The sequence below is a fragment of the Pygocentrus nattereri genome, chromosome 22, assembly GCF_015220715.1.
Source record: "Pygocentrus nattereri isolate fPygNat1 chromosome 22, fPygNat1.pri, whole genome shotgun sequence".
Classification (NCBI taxonomy): Eukaryota; Metazoa; Chordata; class Actinopteri; order Characiformes; family Serrasalmidae; genus Pygocentrus; species Pygocentrus nattereri.
The window spans coordinates 33,054,587-33,072,938 of record NC_051232.1 but is presented as its reverse complement, the minus strand read 5'-3'; the positions used below and the strand labels follow the sequence as shown (position 1 = coordinate 33,072,938).

At 43.7% G+C, this 18,352-nt stretch overlaps 1 protein-coding gene across 3 annotated transcripts in view; it reads left to right on the top strand.

Annotated features, from left to right (window-relative positions):
• Positions 1 to 18,352, top strand: part of tp53bp2a (tumor protein p53 binding protein, 2a) — a 49,282-nt gene that overhangs the window by 18,478 nt on the left and 12,452 nt on the right. Inside the window, exons 3-14 of one of the 3 annotated variants that reach the window (XM_037532667.1) lie at positions 1,317 to 1,430; positions 3,161 to 3,231; positions 3,574 to 3,675; positions 4,710 to 4,884; positions 5,502 to 5,683; positions 6,615 to 6,779; positions 9,071 to 9,109; positions 10,138 to 10,185; positions 11,037 to 11,235; positions 13,954 to 14,064; positions 14,218 to 14,351; positions 17,456 to 17,891. In XM_037532667.1, coding sequence (XP_037388564.1) covers positions 1,317 to 1,430; positions 3,161 to 3,231; positions 3,574 to 3,675; positions 4,710 to 4,884; positions 5,502 to 5,683; positions 6,615 to 6,779; positions 9,071 to 9,109; positions 10,138 to 10,185; positions 11,037 to 11,235; positions 13,954 to 14,064; positions 14,218 to 14,351; positions 17,456 to 17,891 — 1,776 coding nt within the window. The remainder of the gene's footprint in view (positions 1 to 1,316; positions 1,431 to 3,160; positions 3,232 to 3,573; positions 3,676 to 4,709; positions 4,885 to 5,501; positions 5,684 to 6,614; positions 6,780 to 9,070; positions 9,110 to 10,137; positions 10,186 to 11,036; positions 11,236 to 13,953; positions 14,065 to 14,217; positions 14,352 to 17,455; positions 17,892 to 18,352) is intronic. The other 2 variants (XM_037532668.1, XM_037532669.1) reach the window with 2 other exon arrangements.

The following is an 18,352-nucleotide window of genomic DNA, read 5'->3' as shown; positions in this document are numbered from 1 at the left end:
GGCAGTTTTTCAGATGTTTTATGAAATTTGTGGGATTTTTTATTTTTTTTTTTAACTATTGCTGAGCTAATTTTACTGTTGCTGCCATCGACCCCCTTGGTTTACACTCACTGGCCACTTTATTAGGTACACCTGGCTAGTAAAGGGCTGGACCCACTTTTGCCTTCAGAACTGCTTTAATTCTTCATGTCACACTTTCAACAAGGTGTTGGAAACGTTCCTCAGAGATTCTGGTTGGTTATTTGAGTTTCTGCTGCCTTTCTATCATCTGGAACCAGTCTGCCCATTCTCCTCTGACCTCTCACATCAACAAGGCATTTTCGTCCACACAACTGACCGCTCACTGGACATTTCCTCTTTTTCGGACCGTTCTCTGTAAACCCTAGAGATGGTTGAGCGTGAAAATCTCAGCAGATCAGCAGTTTCTGAAATACTCAGACCAGCCCGTCTGGCACCAACAACCACGCCACGTTCAAAGCCCCTTAAATCCCCTTTCTTCACCGTTCTGATGCTCGGTCTGCACTTCAGCAGGTTGTCTTGACCACCTCTACACGCCTAAATGCAGTGAGCTGCGGCCGTGTGATTGGCTGATTAGCTAGTTGTGTTAACAAGCAACTGAATAAAGTGTCCGGTGAGTGTTTATACCAGGGGCTGGATTCATGAAAATTTCTGTGTGAAATTCTTGTGATATTTTCCAATGAGGATTTTATTTCCTGTTGGCTGTTTTGTCCACCATCAATTCTACTTCTTGTTTGCTTTTTTTATTTTTTTATTTTTAAGTGTGTTGTGATTGTTTTTACTTCATTTTGCTGCTTTGGATTAAACTGTGGCGCTCCAGGACCAGGGTTACAAACCACTGACCAAGGACATCTCCTAAGATATTAATGTTATAATTAAAATATTAAGTTTTGTAAGACTTTCACGTATTAAAAACAGGGTTGTTTTGTTTGGTTTATTGGACATTGTGCTTTTGGTTTGTTTCTTGCTCTTTTGATATATATATATATATATATATATATATATATATATATATATATATATATATATATATATATATATATATATATAATGTATCTAATGTATTAATCTGAAAATACTCTACATTGTTATGTTGACTTTAATTGTAAAAATATTCAATATAATATTAATTGAAATCTTACATAACGCCCCTCAAATCATCTCATCTGCCCGAGTGATCTGCCTCATCAGCAGTTCTGCACACACCTCGTATCATCGGCATGTGTCAGCAGTCTTTCACCTCTGTCCCACGCCGAGGAGCTGATGGCGTGAGCTGACCCGCTTGTGTCTTTGTGCAGAGCGCGCCGTGGGAGAGGGCGAGAGGATGCTGGAGCTGCTGCAGCGCTGGGGGTCACACAGGGCCGAGGTTCGCTTCTTCCTGCGGCACAACCGAGCGCCGGGCCGCGAGGCAGGTGAGTGAACACCCCCCCCCCCCCCCCCCCCCCCCCGGCTCTCTCTTTGATCACAGCATAAGTGAACGAGCACGACCTTGGCAGAGAGCTCTTAATAATCCTCCCCGCCGAGGAGACGGGTGAGCGCACAAAGAGCCTGAGAATCTACATCGGCGGTCCTGGACCTTGGTGGCACTCTGTCTTTCCGTCATGCCGTGATGGGAAGATTCACGTATGAAGTAGTTGTGTAGCCTTTCTTTACTTTACTGACTGGTGTAGAACGTGCGCTTTGACCTTGAACTGAAACGAGCTTTTATAGTAGCTTATACACGTTACGTAAACGTCAGGCTTGTGATCGGGCTTTCTGGCCCTGTGACACCATTATGTTCCTCCATGAACAGCCCTGTTGGCCTCCTGCTCAGAGAGCCATGGTAAATCTGTTGGTCATGGCCACACTGTACCCTTTGTTCTGCTGTGCCCCGTTGAGGCCCTTTGCTAATTTTAAGCAGTCTGTGTTTTGGTAACCTGCCTGTGACCCCTGCCCCGTTCGTACAATTGCGTCCTTTGAAAGTGGAGATACTTGAGGTTTTTTCCTCTTCTGCCTTGCCTCATTGATTGGTCTCGTACTGCCTCCGCTTAGTCATTGTGGGTATAAGCTGTGCCTTGGTTGTCCGAGAAGGGTTTAGGGATGTGGGAAACATTCAGTGAATTAATAGTTAAAACATTTCGGAGCTTTAAAGTCGTTCGAATAACCGAACCGAATGATCTCTTCCATGAAACCGCACGCCTCTGTGCGCCGTTTCCTGCCAGCCCAACTTATACGACGGACTACACTCCCAGGCATAATACACAACTGTTAATCCGTCCCTCCATCCATCCTTCTTTCCTTCCGTAATTTCATCCATCCATCCATCATTCCATCCGTGTATCCTTCTGTTCCTCAATTCTTCCATCCTTCCTTCTATTCTTCTATCCTTCCATAATTTCCTCCATCATCCATCAATCCTTCTATCCATCTAGCCTTCCATCCATCCTTCCTTCCATCTATCCTTCCATAATTTCATCCATCACCCATCCATCCTTATGTAATTTCATCCATCTATCCTTCCTTCTATCTATCTATCCTTCCTTCTATCCATCCATCCTTCCTTCCATCTGTCCTTCCATAATTTCATCCATCATCCATCCATCCTTATGTAATTTCATCCATCTATCCATCTATCCTTCCTTCTATCCATCTATCCTTCCTTCCCTCCATCCTTCTATCCATCTATCCTTCCATAATTTTATCTATCTATCCTTCTTTCCATCCTTCTATCCATCTATCCTTCCATAATTTTATCTATCTATCCTTCCTTCCATCCTTCTATCCATCTATCCTTCCTTCTATCCATCTATCTTTCCATTATTTTATCTATCTATCCTTCCTTCCCTCCATCCTTCTATCCATCTATCCTACCATAATTTTATCCATCCATCCTTCCTTCCATTCATCATCCATCATTCCATCCTTCATTCCATCCATCTATCCTTCTATAATTTCATCCACACATCCATCCATTGATCAATCCGGCCAAATCTCCTTTTCACCGATCAGTTGAGTTATGAAAGTGTCACGTCTTGGGCTTTTCTTACTCTTATGGAATATTTAATTACACATTATTTATTGTGATACTTAAACTCACTTGAGAATTTCAGGTCACATGGGACGTGATTAGTGAATAAACTGGCCTGTTTTGTTTTTAATGCAGCGAATGCCAGGGGAATGGAACAGAAGAGGAATGGTGTAAAAGGACCATCAGACAGAAGGACGGAGAACGGGGTGAGTTGGTGGTATTTTTTTTTTTTTTTCTTCTTTTCTTTAATGGCCACGTTCTCTCTGACGTTCTTGGCGCAATGTTTGTTAATGCTGGCTTTGTGTCGCTGCTTTTCTCCAATAAAAAATATATAAATAGGGTCGGAAACAAGTTGAGCCGCTCTTGTTAGAGAGGCCGTGAGAGGAATGCAGTGCAAGCACACAGGAAAGGCGCGATTGTTTATGGAACACAACAGAAACTTCACAAAGCTTTAACTCTCATGTGAACCTCTTTGCTGAAACTTGAGCTTTGTGAGAGATGGCTGTGATGTGGTGGTTTTTTTTTCTGAGGTTTTTTTTCCTTTGCAGGTTGCTGCTCCGCGGATGGACATGACTCTGGCAGAGCTGCAAGAGATGGCAGCCCGACAGCAGCAGCAGATCGATGCCCAGCAGCAGCTCCTAGCCTCTAAGGTAAAGAGGGGAGGTAGAAGAAACCAAGCTATTTTAGTGTGGTTGTAGAACTGAAAGATGAGCATGGCTGTCTGTTCAGTGAAACGTGTGAAGAAAAGTAAAAATCGGATTCACCAGAGTTCGTGTGGAGAGGGGGGTGACTGGTTGCTTGAGTGCAAACCAAATTTGAATGTGGGTGTCTGAAGCAAATACCTGTGGTTTCCCACGTGACGGTGAAAAATGAGACGGACAACATGTGACGTTCTAGCTGACTGTCAGTGAAGCAGATTTATAGCTGTGCTCAGCTTTGTGAAACATGGGTGAAAGGCACACATGAAAATGGCTTATTTGTCCTGTAAGCCTTTATTATACAGGGTGATGTCAAAACGATTCACCTGATGTCAAAACGATCTGTTTCACTTGTAAATCATCAATCAACAATGCAGTGAACTGTAAATGGTTTGAATGAGCATAAAGATTATGTAGTTTTACAGGTGCTGATGGGAGTGGCACAAAAAGGGCAGTCGTGGGCTGGAGGTTAGGGAACTGGCCGTGTAATCGGAGGGTTGCTGGGTCGATCCCCAGGGCCGACAGTCCATGACTGAGGTGACACCTAAGCCCCGATTGCTCCCCGGGCGCCGTGGATAGGGCTGCCCACCGCTCCGGGCAAGTGTGCTCACTGCCCCCTAGTGTGTGTGTGTATTCACTAGTGTGTATGTGGTGTTTCACTTCACGGATAGGTTAAATGAATTTCCCCGATTTGGGATTTTTAAAGTATCACAAACGAAATCCTTAACGTATTCCCACAAAAAAGTCACACGGCGTGAGATCTGGTGATGCTGGTGACCTTTTTCTTGGAACTGTTGGTGCCAACAACGAATGCTCTGAGCTGTTTGAGGTTCACTGCCATACGGACAGCTATAAACCCTATGAGCCAATCTTTCAATCGGAATGTGATTGATTCCCAGGCGCCTCACGGGTGTAAAAATATGGCGTTTTGAAATCGGATGAATTCCACATGTTCACATATTCTCTGTCTTATCTTTGGGTTCAAGGAGCAGCGTCTGCGCTACCTGAAGCAGCAAGAACAGAGGCAGCAGCATCAAACCTCTGAGCAGGAGAAGCTGCAGCGCCTGAGGGAGAATGTGGAGAAGCAGGAGGCTCGGCTGAAAAAAGTGCGAGCCCTGAAGGGCCAGGTAGAGCAGAAGCGCCTCAGCAATGGAAAACTGGGTGAGTGGTCAGCATACAACCCCTGAGTTTTGCAGTGGCTTCTGGCTAACGAACATAGGCTTCCTTCATTCGATGAGCTCAGGGAGCAGCACTGAACCAGCACAAGATTGGTCTGATAAGCCTTTCTAACCACAGCTGAGTCTGAGGCGGTAGGCAGGTTTCCTGAAGAGGAGACGGGAAACTTTCCTGTTCCTAGAAATTGTGGAAAGTAATGCAACCTCTGTGTTTGATGGGAAAAATGGAGAAATGCGACGACCTTTTAAGATAGTTTTGTAAACTGTGGTGATTAATGAATAATTAAATCCAATATTTCTTAGAATTACGGATTATATGCGTGCCCACAATTTGTCAGTAAAGTTTTTTTAAATATAATATAGCTAAAAGTCTGTGACAGCGAGGTTTCGCTCCAACAGAGTCACAACGTAAGCATTTTTATCGCTTTCAGTTTGGCAAAATGTGCATTAAGTAGAAAACTACTGAGGCTACTAGCTCTCTCTAGCTTTTTCTCAGTGCAGCTCCTGGTTCCAGCTGATTTGAGGGCTTTAGGGTTTGGAATTGTGCATCAGGAGATACATTGCACTAATGCTAACCAAGCTTTCTTCACGTTTGCTTTACAGTGGAGGAGATCGAGCAGATGAACAATCTGTTCCAGCAGAAACAGCGAGAGCTGGTGGTGGCTGTGTCTAAAGTGGAGGAGTTAAGCAGGCAGCTGGAAATGCTGAAGAACGGTAAGATGGATGCCCTCCATGACAACCAGAGCTCTGTGGCTGAGCTGGATCGACTCTACAGAGAGCTACAGGTGAGTAGCTACTCACTACTACTACTACTACTACTACTACTACTACTACTACTACTACTACTACTACTCCATAAATCTTTTTGTTCCTATTTTTTGAGCTGCTGCAAGCTGAGCGAATGGCAAAGGCACAGTAAATAACCTCAAAATGTTTATGTAAACATTTTTTTTGTGTAATAAGCCTTCACTGCACAAAAATAGTATCTGGTCAAGTAAAATTGCCCTAATTTTAAATCATTTTTAAATAGCCCTGTCTAAAAAGACGGGGCTATACTGGGCGGCTGATTTAGCTTGTTTCAAATGACTTAAGTAACTTAATAAGTTATAACGAAATAAGTTAAATAATCTTTACATGCGCAGTCTCAACGATCTTAACAGAAGAAATATTGGATGTATCGACTAGAATTAGGATAAATTTCCTTGACAAGATACTATTTTTTTTTTTGCGGTGTTTTTTTTTTTTTTTCAGGGTTTAAATAACATTAGGAATAAAAAATGCGCATAATTATTGATGTTGAATAGTGAAGACAGTTCTATTTGTTGTGTGTAAACTGGAATTTCACTTGGCCCAGTTTCAATATAGTTTTGTGTATCTTTTGTATGTCCCTTTGCTGGCTTGTGTTGACACATGCAGTTTCCGACCTTGTGGTGCACAAACCTGTTTTAAGGCAGATGAACGTTTTTGTTTTTTTTAGTTTGTGTGTAGTGTGACCCAGAATTTCGGCCATCAGGTTACCTCAGGTCACATCAGGCCCCATGTTTATTAAACCTACCTCAGGCTAAGCGTTGATCTCAGGTCATGTTTTTCTTTACACAACCTTTTGTATGTTTCTAAATAAAGGAGAGATTGTCCTAAATCGGTCCTCTTACTCTGAACTGCATTGTAAAACCTGGAAAAATGCCTAAAACTGCAGTAACAGCTTCTTCCAAACAGCTGCGGAACAACATGAACCAGGAGCAGAACGCCAAGCTGCAGCAGCAGAGGGAGAGCCTGAACAAGAAGAACCAGGAGGTGGCTGCCATGGACAAGCGAGTCAGTGAGCTCCGTGATCGCCTGTGGAAGAAGAAAGCAGCTCTGCAGCAGAAGGAGAACCTTCCTGTGAGTACCTGCAGCATGGCCTCCGTTCTCACCTGTCACAGCTTGGGTTGGGGACCAGCACTCGGTTCCCAAAAGGCACCAGCTGAATCTCATCAGTGCGATTCAATAAGGAGCTCAGGACAAAAACATCAGTACAACAGAACCACATCAATCTTATCGGTTTCCTTTCAATAACACCGATGACACCACTGTGCTAGATGCCTTGAACTGGTAACAGTAGACAGGGATTAAGCTTGGTCCTGGACTGCTGTCCATCCTGAGGAAGATGTAGCCCCATTTCACCCCTCGCCCCTACCGCTTCACCCGTAGCCCTGTTTTAGCTGTGAGGTATCCTGGTGAGATAGAGGGTTAGGGCGAAGTGTTTACATGACCCTCCAAATGGAGATTTTTCAGAGGCTCACTCCAAACAGTGTTACAAGAAAAAGGGAAAAACCGGCAAGACGACTGAGCAAGAGACCAAAGAGACCCACAAATGTATCTTCTCTGTAAAATTTACGTTGACCACTGTATTGTCTTAGTTTCTCGTTTCAATGTATTATTGTCCTTTTCTTCAAAGCAAGCATAAATTGCTAAAAGTATGATGATGTTTCAGCAGCTAGCTATCTATATTTTCCGTTCTACCTTAAATAGTCCGGCAGTTCTGATGCCTGAAGCACCAGAACGTAACCGTTGCTCCATTTAAGGTGGAACGGGAAAAGTCAAACAAGAAGCTGGTGAATATCTGACTTCATATCACAGAAGAATTAGGGGTGGGTGGTAATAAATCCTTGTCAGTGAGAACCTTTTCATTTATTTAATCTCCAGTCAAAACAGCCTTAAGGGGGGAAATAAAAAAAAAAAAATTCTAAAATTTTGGTTTAATCAGATAAACAGCACTGAAAACCTTCATGTTTGAGAGAGAGGAGAACATCAAGCTGCTTGAGATCTGAAAACATCCACAGGTGTTTCTGTCCATCCTTCCACTGTGAGGAGACCACTCAGCGCTGTGGGTCGGGAAGGATGCGTAGCTGATCAAGAAGAACCTCACTGAGGGCTGGTTTTCTTAGAAAAATGGGCTGTCCACCCCACAGTCCAGACCTCAGCAGAAGAAAAGGCAGAAGATGCGACTCCTTTCTAAGACTGAATGCTGGAGGTGTAGAGAAATATACCTTCAGATTTCTTTGACAAAGTGAAAGTGAGGCTCCTTAAAAAAGATGTGACTGCAGAACCTCAGAGCCATAGATTTACACCCGTTTCAGGCCAGTGGAGCGCATGTGCAGTAGGTCCATGCGATTGTGCCATGCAAACAAAGTCCTTATAGGAAAGTTGAGCGTAAAAAACGTCCCATTCATACTTCGTCCAGCAGTCGGCCTCATTTATTTACATTTACATTTACAGCATTTGGCTGACGCTCTTATCCAGAGCGACTTACTATTTGATCATTTTACACAGGAAGGCCAAGGTGGTGTTAGGAGTCTTGCCCAAGGACCCTTATTGGTATAGTATAGGGTGCGTGCCCTGGTCGAGGATTGAACCCCAGTCTACAGTGTAGAAATCAAAGGTGTTAACCACCACACTAACCAACCACCACCTCCTCATCAGCGTCTCTGATGTAAACAGTGACTGCGTACAAATCAGTCATTGGTAACCAAAGAAACGATGGTTTCTATGTTTTTTTTTAGCAGGAATATGTTCAAAACCTAAAGTTTGCTTTAGCCTAAAGCTTAATATTAATGTAATTACGCCTATAGTCTTCGCACTAAGGGTAACTTAACTGAGCTATAGGTCTACATAACCCATAAGTTTACCCAGATCACATAAGCTGTAGTTTGTGTGGTATTTACCCTTGTGAATCTCTAAATGTGTTCAAACCCACGTTTGATGTTGCCAAAATCTTAAAATATAAAATAATGGAAGCCTGCATAAAACGACGAAAATGTTGATTACCCTAAAACTGGCTAAGAAAAACCAAAACAAGTTTTCTGAACGTCACTGGCTTGAACCTGCTGGAGCGGACCTGTGGCTCTGCGACTCTGCAGACAGATGTTAGTGCCTGTTAGGAATAGAAGTTATAATAAAGGCAAAACTTGGACAAACTCAATACTGAACCATGTGATATTATATTTAGTTGTTTGTGCTTCTGTGAAATTTTCCGATAAATGCTGCTTTGGCTATTTTGACTGGAAGTTACTTGAATGAAAGGTGGTTTCTGCACTTCAGTTAGGAGTAAATCCTTAGGCAGGCATTGCAGTCTTTCAGAAAGCGCCCCCTAGTGGATGCAAAGTTAAGCCCAGTTTTGTTTCCTCTATAAGCCACAGATCCCAGGCGTCTTAGACCCTGCACAGATTGAAGTAAGACTCCTTTTCTTCTACTTGGGCTGGGTGTTTCACACATGAATTACCGTGAAACCGTGTTTTCTCTCCTCTCGACTGATGGTGTGTATGGACGTCTGCAGCCCTGACACCTCGGTTCAGTTTCTACTAACAATTTCTACAAATGGTCATAACGGTTATAATAATAGTACCAAAATATTGTGATGGTAGGTTTGGAAAGAGAATCTGTTTTGTATTTTATTTGTATTTTCTTTTCATGATGTTTTGATTATTACACAATATGACCCGTCACATTACATGAAGGCTTGTTAAAAAGTCTCTGGTTGTTGAGTGAATATGCTGTCGTTGAAACCGAGTTGATTTACTTTTGCATGAAGACTAAATTACATGTCGATTTACAGCGTTTATCCCTCTCTTTTGAGATTTACGTGTGGGTGCCTGGTTACCAGTAATCCAGTCTTGATAATAAAAGAACACTTGCACACTTCACGACTTGAATCATATTAGATTTTACGCAGCGATCTGATCCCTTTGAACATGTCGATGCAGTAATTTCTCAGTTTAATGAAGCTCTTTTGATGCAATGAAATCCCCCTTTTTTAAAATGTATTGCCCCGTCACTCCTCACACTCTTTCGGGTGGCAAAATAAGACCCTTTAGACGATGGTGGAGGTGGGTTTGTTATGGCACTTGAAAGAAAACCCAAGCGTGCTTTCTGCCCGTCTTGGTGTGAATTTCTTTTAGTAACGGTTCTGTGTGGAATCTTAATGAATTGGCTTTTTCAAACTAACACAAAGAGATTTGCCTTTCCTTCTTTCATCGCTGCCAAGAAAACGGGTTGACGCTACCAAGCAAGCATGCTGGTCCGAACCTGAGTGGGCTCTCTCTATGATTTCTATTCCGGCTTGTGCCAGACTAACACGAATCTCCCTCTTTCTCTCACCCCGGTGTCTCGATGAAAGCGGCCGTCTCTTCTGTAACCGAAGACGAGTGTTCATCTGCTCTTTTTAATGTGCTGAAGTTTCTTTGTTCTTGTTTTTCTCAAGAATGGCTTCCCTGTTAAGGAGAAGGCTTCAAAAGACCCCCAACTTAAGGTAAAGCTGCTGAACTGGACGCTGTTAATCGGCTCATCCGTGCTGTTTTGACGTTGGATTTATGGAGGAAGGGGAAAATAGTACTTAAAGTCATGGATTTCTTTCTTTTTAAGGGGCATGGCTTGAGTTAGATTCCTTTTTGAGTTGCATAAGAGTTTTTGACACAGTTTGCTCTTTGGTTGCCAAAAGGAGAAAAACGCATCTTGGCAGTAGTGAAGATTCAGACACCTTCGCTCATTATTTTTGCTGACTCATTCCTTGCAAAGTCATTTTACACATAGTTGTGTTTTTTATTTTTTTTAAGAATGCTACAAACTCAAACAAGCCTGTACGTTTGCTTGGGGAGGTATTTTATGTTTGCCAAGTTTTTTTCCTCTGAGAGCACTTAGTTGCATTAATTATGGGTTCATCCATTAAATATACCTGTGGTTTTTTTCCATCTGCCTTAGTGCCAGAGGCAGTTTCTCAGCTGCGTCGTAAGTGACTGTAAGACTGGCAGAAAGGATTTATTCAGCCTGTAGTAAATTAGCAAGCTATTGATAGTGTTACTCATGTTTGTGCTTTTGAAAGTGCATTGAGCAAGTCTGTTCTCAGTGATTCAACAGCATTTCATTTATTTTTCTTTTTTCTTCCCGTCTTACTCTCTTCGCCTTGGCATCGTCCTGTCGTTCTCCGTTTTCTGCGTCTTTTTTCTAACTCTTATTTCATCCTGTTTTTCTTTTTTTACCTCTTTCTTTTGCTTTTTCTCCCTCTGACTTGCTTTTGATCTCCACTGTTTCTTTGCTCTTATCGTTTTCCTCATTCTTATATTCATTCTTGTCTGTCTGTCTGTCTTTCTTTGTCACCCCCAGGTGCCGCCTGATGGTCAGGCGCCCCAGCCGGTGGGCCCCTCTCGGGTGGCTGCTGTTGGACCATACATTCAGTCGTCCACCATGCCTCGCGGCCCAGTGAGACACGAGCTGCTAGTGAAGCCCACCTACCCAGACGGCACAGCCACGCTGCCGACTCAGGACAAGAGCGCAGCGCTAAACCAGGGCAAACCTGGCCCAGGTATGCCTCCCCGTACACCCACCACTGGGCTGAGGCCCTGTAATGCATGCTAGGCTGTGATGAGCCTCTAATGAAAGCTGGTAGCACTGAATGGGTTCTGCATTCGCAGCAGGAGAGGAGAGTTCTGCCGCATCTCCTTTAGAACGACTGGAGAATGGCTATGATGTAATGCTCAGCTCTGAAGGTAGAAAACGGTGGATTTTTGGTTTGCTGTGGTGCAGTGTCACATGTTTGATTCACTTTCCCTCATTTTCTCTCTCTGTTAAGAGTTGGTCTCCGTCTTCAAACAGTTTGTTACCTCCAACTGTTTGGCTGGAGCGAAAACCTGTAGCAGCAAAGACTGTTTGCTGATAAAATTGGTGACCCCCGTCATAGAAAACACTTCTGATGTCCTAAAGAACTTTAGTTTTTCAGTCGAAGGTTTTTTTAAAGAGTCATTTTTTAGTGATGTTTAGGAGACTCTAATGTAAAGTTTTTAAACGGATTGAATTTTTGGACTTTTCTTGCCAATCTGCTTCAGACTGGGTGGTAAGGCTACCACAGTTGTCATGCGTATGTTTAGTGATACTTTTTTAACCCCACAAACGGGGAAATTCCACCTCCTCATTTAACCCATCTGTGTAGTGAAACACCACATACACACTAGTGAACACACACACACTAGGGGGCAGGGAGCACACTTGCCCGGAGCGGTGGGCAGCCCTATCCACGGCGCCTGGGGAGCAGTTGGGGGTTAGGTGTCTTGCTCAAGGTCACCTCAGTCATGTGCTGTCGGCACTGGGGATCGAACCGGCAAACTTCCGGTCACGAGGCTGGTTCCCTGACCTCCAGCTCACGACTATCATTAACTCACAGAATTGTTATTTTAAAATGCAGTACATCATACATGGAACTGAACCAAGTTTTACATTATATATTCATTTTGAAGAAGTTCAGTTGTCTGAGCAGGAGTTCATTTATAATCAGGTAAGAAGTGTCAGAGTAATTCATTCAATAATTCATAATCATGACCGACCGCTTTACATTCAGTTACATCTTCTCGTCCCAGGAGTCCCATTTTAAGATGTGAGAAACGCTGAATTTATATGCTGATCAAGAAATTCTTCGACTGTAGTTGAAATTGCAGTACGTTTTTACAATAGCAGTTTCACTGTGCCAGGAGTGCTAAAGCATTTATTATGAAAATGAATTTAAAAGTTGAGGACTGTCTGGCTCTGCGTCCTGCCATTTGTGGCCATGTGCTGTGATAATGACCCTTCGTTGGAGGCTGACGTTGCTGGCAGTGACCCCTCAGTGTTGCAGCAGCGTGTGATTCATTAGGTGCTCGATGGCAGCTCCATGTCAGAGCAGAGACCTGAGTAAGGCATTCAACGCTGACCCGTGGCAGGACAGCACACATACTGACCATTCAACCCCACCATGACACATCCTCCCCTCCACCACCACTCCCCCCTTTCACTTTTTCCTCTTCGGTTCTCACAAAAGGATGAGTCAGCCTTGCTCACCCAGTTCTTCTCTTAAATAATCCTCCCTACGGAGCCCGTTTGTAGTCAAAATGAGTCTCTGTCAAAACAGCAATTAGTAAAGAACAGACCTCCCTGGGCCCACTGTTCTCGTTTTCTCAAATCTTCCCAACTTTTTTGCCACTTGGTCTGTTGGGGATAGGCAGGAGTTAAATGTAACAGGTTTTCTCAAGTCTGCCGCGATGCTGCGTTCAATCAGTTCCGCATGATGACCCAATATGCAGTGAGAAAGAAGGAGAAGGATGTTGGAGAGTCGAAGAGGAGAGATCAAGCAGATCGTGCGAACATCTCGTCCGAAGAGCAGCCGTCCCTTATCCGGGCCGAGTGGAGGGATGATACCGGTCCCGTTTAGCTTCTCATGCCAGACTGTTTCGCTCCCTAGAAGCTTTCTCACATTTTCCTTTTCTGGTTTAGTCCGTGGGATATTGACCATTTCGTTATTTTTATTTCCCCCTGTCCCATTGCTTACATGTTCAGTTTTGTCTGTGCTTTGCGTTTCTTTAGAAGCAATGTTCTTGCTTAAGCCGCTGAAAGAGCTGCGGGCCAAGAGAAAAGGTACACAGATCTTTGGCAGTGTTTGTTGTTTTTGTGTGTGTGTGTGTGTGTGTGTGTGTGTGTGTGTGTGTGTGTGTGTGTGTGTGTGTGTGCGTGCGTGCAAGAGAGCAAGCTTCGAACTGCGGTTGACCGAGTTGCGGCGTGTTGATACTGAGTGCTCGTTTCTTTTTTTTTTTCATTATTATTCTCAAGTGTTTTGAGATGGTAAACCATGTAGTCGATTTAAAGGATCCGTCTTTACCCCATTTCGTCTTCCCAGCATTGGAATGTTTGCTGTGTTATGCTGTGTTTTTTTTTTTTTTTTTTTTTTTTGGTTTTTGTTTTTTTTTTTTTTTTTCCCTCTCCTACATCTAGAAATGGGTCAGCTGGAAACAGAAGGCTTTTCCTATGCAAAGCAACGTTTTCTGTGTGTGTTCTGGCCAGTCTGATTCTGTTATCGCTTCCTATCTCTTCTGGAGTGCAGTAGCTTCTTAAGTAAAAACCCCCTCTAGGCCTTCTAGTGAAGAATGCTTTTCCTTTCCTGGGAAATTATCTCACAGAGAGTTAATCCCATGCGGTGCAGTGAACCCATTGCCAGACGAACTCTGTCAAATCGCTTCTGTATTATCTCATATAACCTCACCGCCTCCTCATCCTACAGGGCTGCAGTCAGCAAAGGTGGCCGACTGGAGTTCACCCGCCACGGAGCCCAGCGCTGTCCATGGCTCCTCCACTCTTCCTCGTATGCCAAGCCAGGCTCCAGCAGAGCAAGGTGACCCTACACACTGCACCCAGACCTCGATTTGATTACAGCTAATAAAGCTCTGCTGTGACCTTGCCCCCCACGTTGTAGCTGTGCTGCACCTAGTTGTGCCATGAATGCTAATATGTGTCCTCCTGTCACCCCCCCGCCCCGCGGCTCCAGATGACACAGAAGTGCTGAAACGTGGCCAGCAGGACCGAAAGGTGCGGCCAGTCTCCATGTTCGAGCCCACCGAGCCGCCTGCGGCATCCTTGCGCAAGAACCAAAGCAGCGAGGACCTTGTGAGGGACGCCCAGGTAGTAGCTTAAGTTGCAGGCACATGTGGTTTAGTGGAATTGAATCTGGCCAGAAATGTTTATACTGTTGTTGGGTGTGAAAACTAGCGAGAGATTTCTTTAGAGCAGTGGTTCTCATCTGGTCTTGTCTTAGGATCCACTGTTTGCTGTTCTAATCCGTCTAATTTATTCCACCAACAAGGTAAAACCTTAGTGCCAGAGCTGGGTGTTACCAGCAACCTCACAATACACAAAGGGTCCATACAGTGGCAAAATTGACTAGATGTACCATATTTAGTTTTGGTCAATGTTTACCTTAAAATGAATGAGTAGATAAACAAGAAATAGGAAGAATGACTGACTGATATATTGTTTTAAACTTGTACTAAATAATGCTGAAAGGTCAAATATTTACTGAAGTGCACAGCAAACAGAATGCATGCCTTAACGTAGAAGATACTCACATACAGAACTACAGAGTGTGTAGAGTGTACATATGTATATACAGAGGATATACACTCACCAGCCACTTTATTAGGTACACCTGGCTAGTAAAAGGTTGGACCCCCTTTTCCCTTCAGAACTGTCTTAATTCTTTGTGTCAGACTTTCAACAAGGTGTTGGAAACGTTCCTCAGAGATGTTGGTTGGTTATTTGAGTTCCTGCTGCCTTTCTATCATCTGGAACCAGTCTGCCCGTTCTCCTCTGACCTCTCACATCAACAAGGCATTTTCATCCACACAACTGACCGCTCACTGGATATCTCCTCTTTTTTGGACCGTTCTCTGTAAACCCTAGAGATGGTTGTGTGTGAAAATCCCAGCAGATCAGCAGTTTCTGAAATACTCAGACCAGCCCGTCTGGCACCGACAACCACGCCACGTTCAAAGCCCCTTAAATCCCCTTTCTTCCCCGTTCTGATGCTCGGTCTGCACTTCAGCAAGTCGTCTTGACCACCTCTATGTGCCTAAATGCACCGAGTTCCTGCCGTGTGATTGGCTGATTAGATATTTGTGTTAACAAACACAACAGTTTTCCGATAAATAAACAAACTGATCTTTGATGCATCGCGATGCGGACGTGGACGATTCTGAATCAATTCACAAATGTCAAAAATCGATTTTCTACATATTTAATTTGTAACGTAATGTTGACGGAACGTAAAAGGCGGTACTTGGAAGTGCGGAAGTGCAGCGCCCGGACAGTCTGTGGCAGCACATAACAAAAAAAAAAAAGAATGAGTGAGTGAGAAATCCCACCGACTCCCTCTGCGTTAAAGCCTGTTTAGGTCAGGTGTCACAACCCAAATGTTTAGAAGAGACATTTTGTCCTTTCAACAAAGTCAAACCACCTTAATGTCCAGTATGTCTCAGTGTGTGTTAATGTCCTATTATAGACTAAACAATAAAAACGAAAACGCAGACTCTGCTTTACGCTTTGGCTCAGCTATAGCAGCTTTCCTCCCGTCTCCGACAGGAAACTTTTCCTTAAAACTAGAATAGTTTCTAGTAACATGTAAGTAAGTAAAATGTATTTATACAGCACTTTTCACAGACATAGGTCACAAAGTGCTTTATAAAAACAAAAACATAACGTTAAACAAAAGACAAACACAACACAAATACACATGGGACAGAAACCTAATACAGACCAATTGCCCATTCCGTAATCTAGGTGCTATAACCTCAAATGCTCGATCGCCACGAGAGATTTTAGTACGGGGGTGATGTGGGACCTTCTATTTGACCTTGTCAGTAGTCTTCCATCAGCTTTCTGAATAGCCTGCAAACGACCGAGAGCAAGCAGACTCACTCAGCGAAGAAAAGAGCTTTACAATAGTCTAAACGAGATGAAATAAAGGCGAGTATACGCATTTCTAACTCTGCTTTTGTAATTTATATTTCTTAAGTGAAAAAAGCAAGACCTGGTAAGCTGCCCAACATGGGTGTCGGACGACAAGGATTGATCAAATCTGACCCCTAAATTACGCAAGCTCAAGTGGGAGGCAGAGGAGAGGGTCCCAAGACTTTGTTTGATCATGGGGACAACCTTTTCCGGAGCAACATGTCTCTCAGCGTTCGACTGATTTAAGTCGCTTCCCTTTCTCCAGCTTCTCGTTCCAGTTTTCCCGCTCCACCGTTCCAGCTGCGGTTCTTATAAATGCTAATAAGTCCATTCGTCTCAATGTTTGGCATAAATCTCTGTCTGCCTTGTCGTAGCTACTAGCCAGGCGAGACTTTGTTGCTGTGTGACCTGCAGTCTGACCTTCTAGGTCGTTGAGATCCAGGGCTTTCGCGCTATGTTGCACACCTTGGGTTTGAGATTCAGTGTCCAGTCTCGAAGATATTTTACTGACACAGCGACACCTGAGAGAAATATATATATATATATATCGTGTATATCTTGCTGCTGTCAGAACAAAACCTTGTATCTCTCTTTGTTGTTTTTCAGTTTTTCACAAAATAAGAAAATACCTCTTGCTCTTTACATTGTGTGTGAATTTCATGATGGATGGACCAAAAGAAACTCAGAAATGAGCCAAAATGACACAGAAAAAAATTCTGGTTCCATTGACTTCCATTGATTAAAGTAGGTTTTTCCTTCTCCTGTGAAGTTACCATTTTGGAGATACAAGGTTTTGCTCCGGCAACAGCGATACAGACACACATGTGGACCCAACTTTATGAATTGAGGCCACCAATTCATATATTGATGCTACCTAGTGACAAGACTCTTAATTCAAGGCCCCAGTATATTAATTTGTGGCCACACCTTACTACAAAATAATCACCATTTCAATACAGGGGCTCCATACGAAACAGCTCATGACAAACTGATGAATTAATTTCACTCGTTTCTCCTGAACACACAACGGGCTGGAGTGGACTTTCTTCAGAAACAAAGACATTTATAGTAAATAATAATAAGTAAAGATCAAGTGCCTGTTCCTATACCCATTCGTATAGTATAGTAGGCAGAAAATTCCAGAAACCTTTTCAAATAAAAATGCATCCTCAAAAGTTGCGTATACTAAAAGTTAGGAACCACTGCTGTAGATTGTCCATGAATTTCCGACATGCTTGACTGTACCTTTTGCCTGTGCCTTGTTTTCTCCTCTTTCGCAGGGTGCTGTCAAAAACACTGTGAAGGTTCCTCCACCAGTGCCAAGCAAACCCAGACAGGTCAACCTGCCCTCTGGTGGTCAGATTGGGTACGGCAAGCCTGGTCTCATAACAGGAACCTTCCCTGGCAAGAGCAAGCCAGCCAGCCAGCAGCAGTCTACCGGCCCCCACTCCCGCATGCCCCTTCCCTCATCCCAGAGCAACACCTTACCCCTGCCCTCTAAGCAGGAGGCGCCGCCAGCTGCCACTGTCCGACCTTTCACTCCAGAACCACCAGGGGCCAAGGACCCCAGCGGGCAGCCTTTCCACAAGCCCCAGACACTGGCGGCCAGCTCCATCTACTCTATGTACACAAAGCAGCCCACTCCAGGGAAGGGCTTGCAGCAAGGGGTGCAAGGAGCACTGAATCGCTCCCAGACTCGCAACAACTTTATTAGTGGTGAGCGTCTTGACAGTTTCAAGCCTTGGAAAGTGTTTAGGAAAAATCACTGGACAGCAGGCCCTTTGCCTGGGCCCGGTACATTTAACTCATCTTTAATATGCCTGGTAGTGTGCAAAAAAAAATCAGAGATCACCCTTCATCTATTTAATGTCCAGCCAAAACAGCCATTAAGTATTTTAGCATCCGGGTTTAGAACCCTGCAGCTGGGCATGCACAACTCGACTTATAAAATCTTAATAGCTGACTAAAGTGCAGAGCACCACAGTCTTAACCTCAGAGTTTCTTGTCTTTACCTTACGCCTTTCACCTTCAGGATGTAAGACTAATCTTCTGTATAATCTTCTGTAGATATAACTACTGAAAACTTGGAGTTTATGGCTCTTTTGACTAGAAACAAAACAAATGCATGGCGGTCTCTGACTTTTCCAAAGTGCTGTAGTTAAGTGTGCTTGTTATTG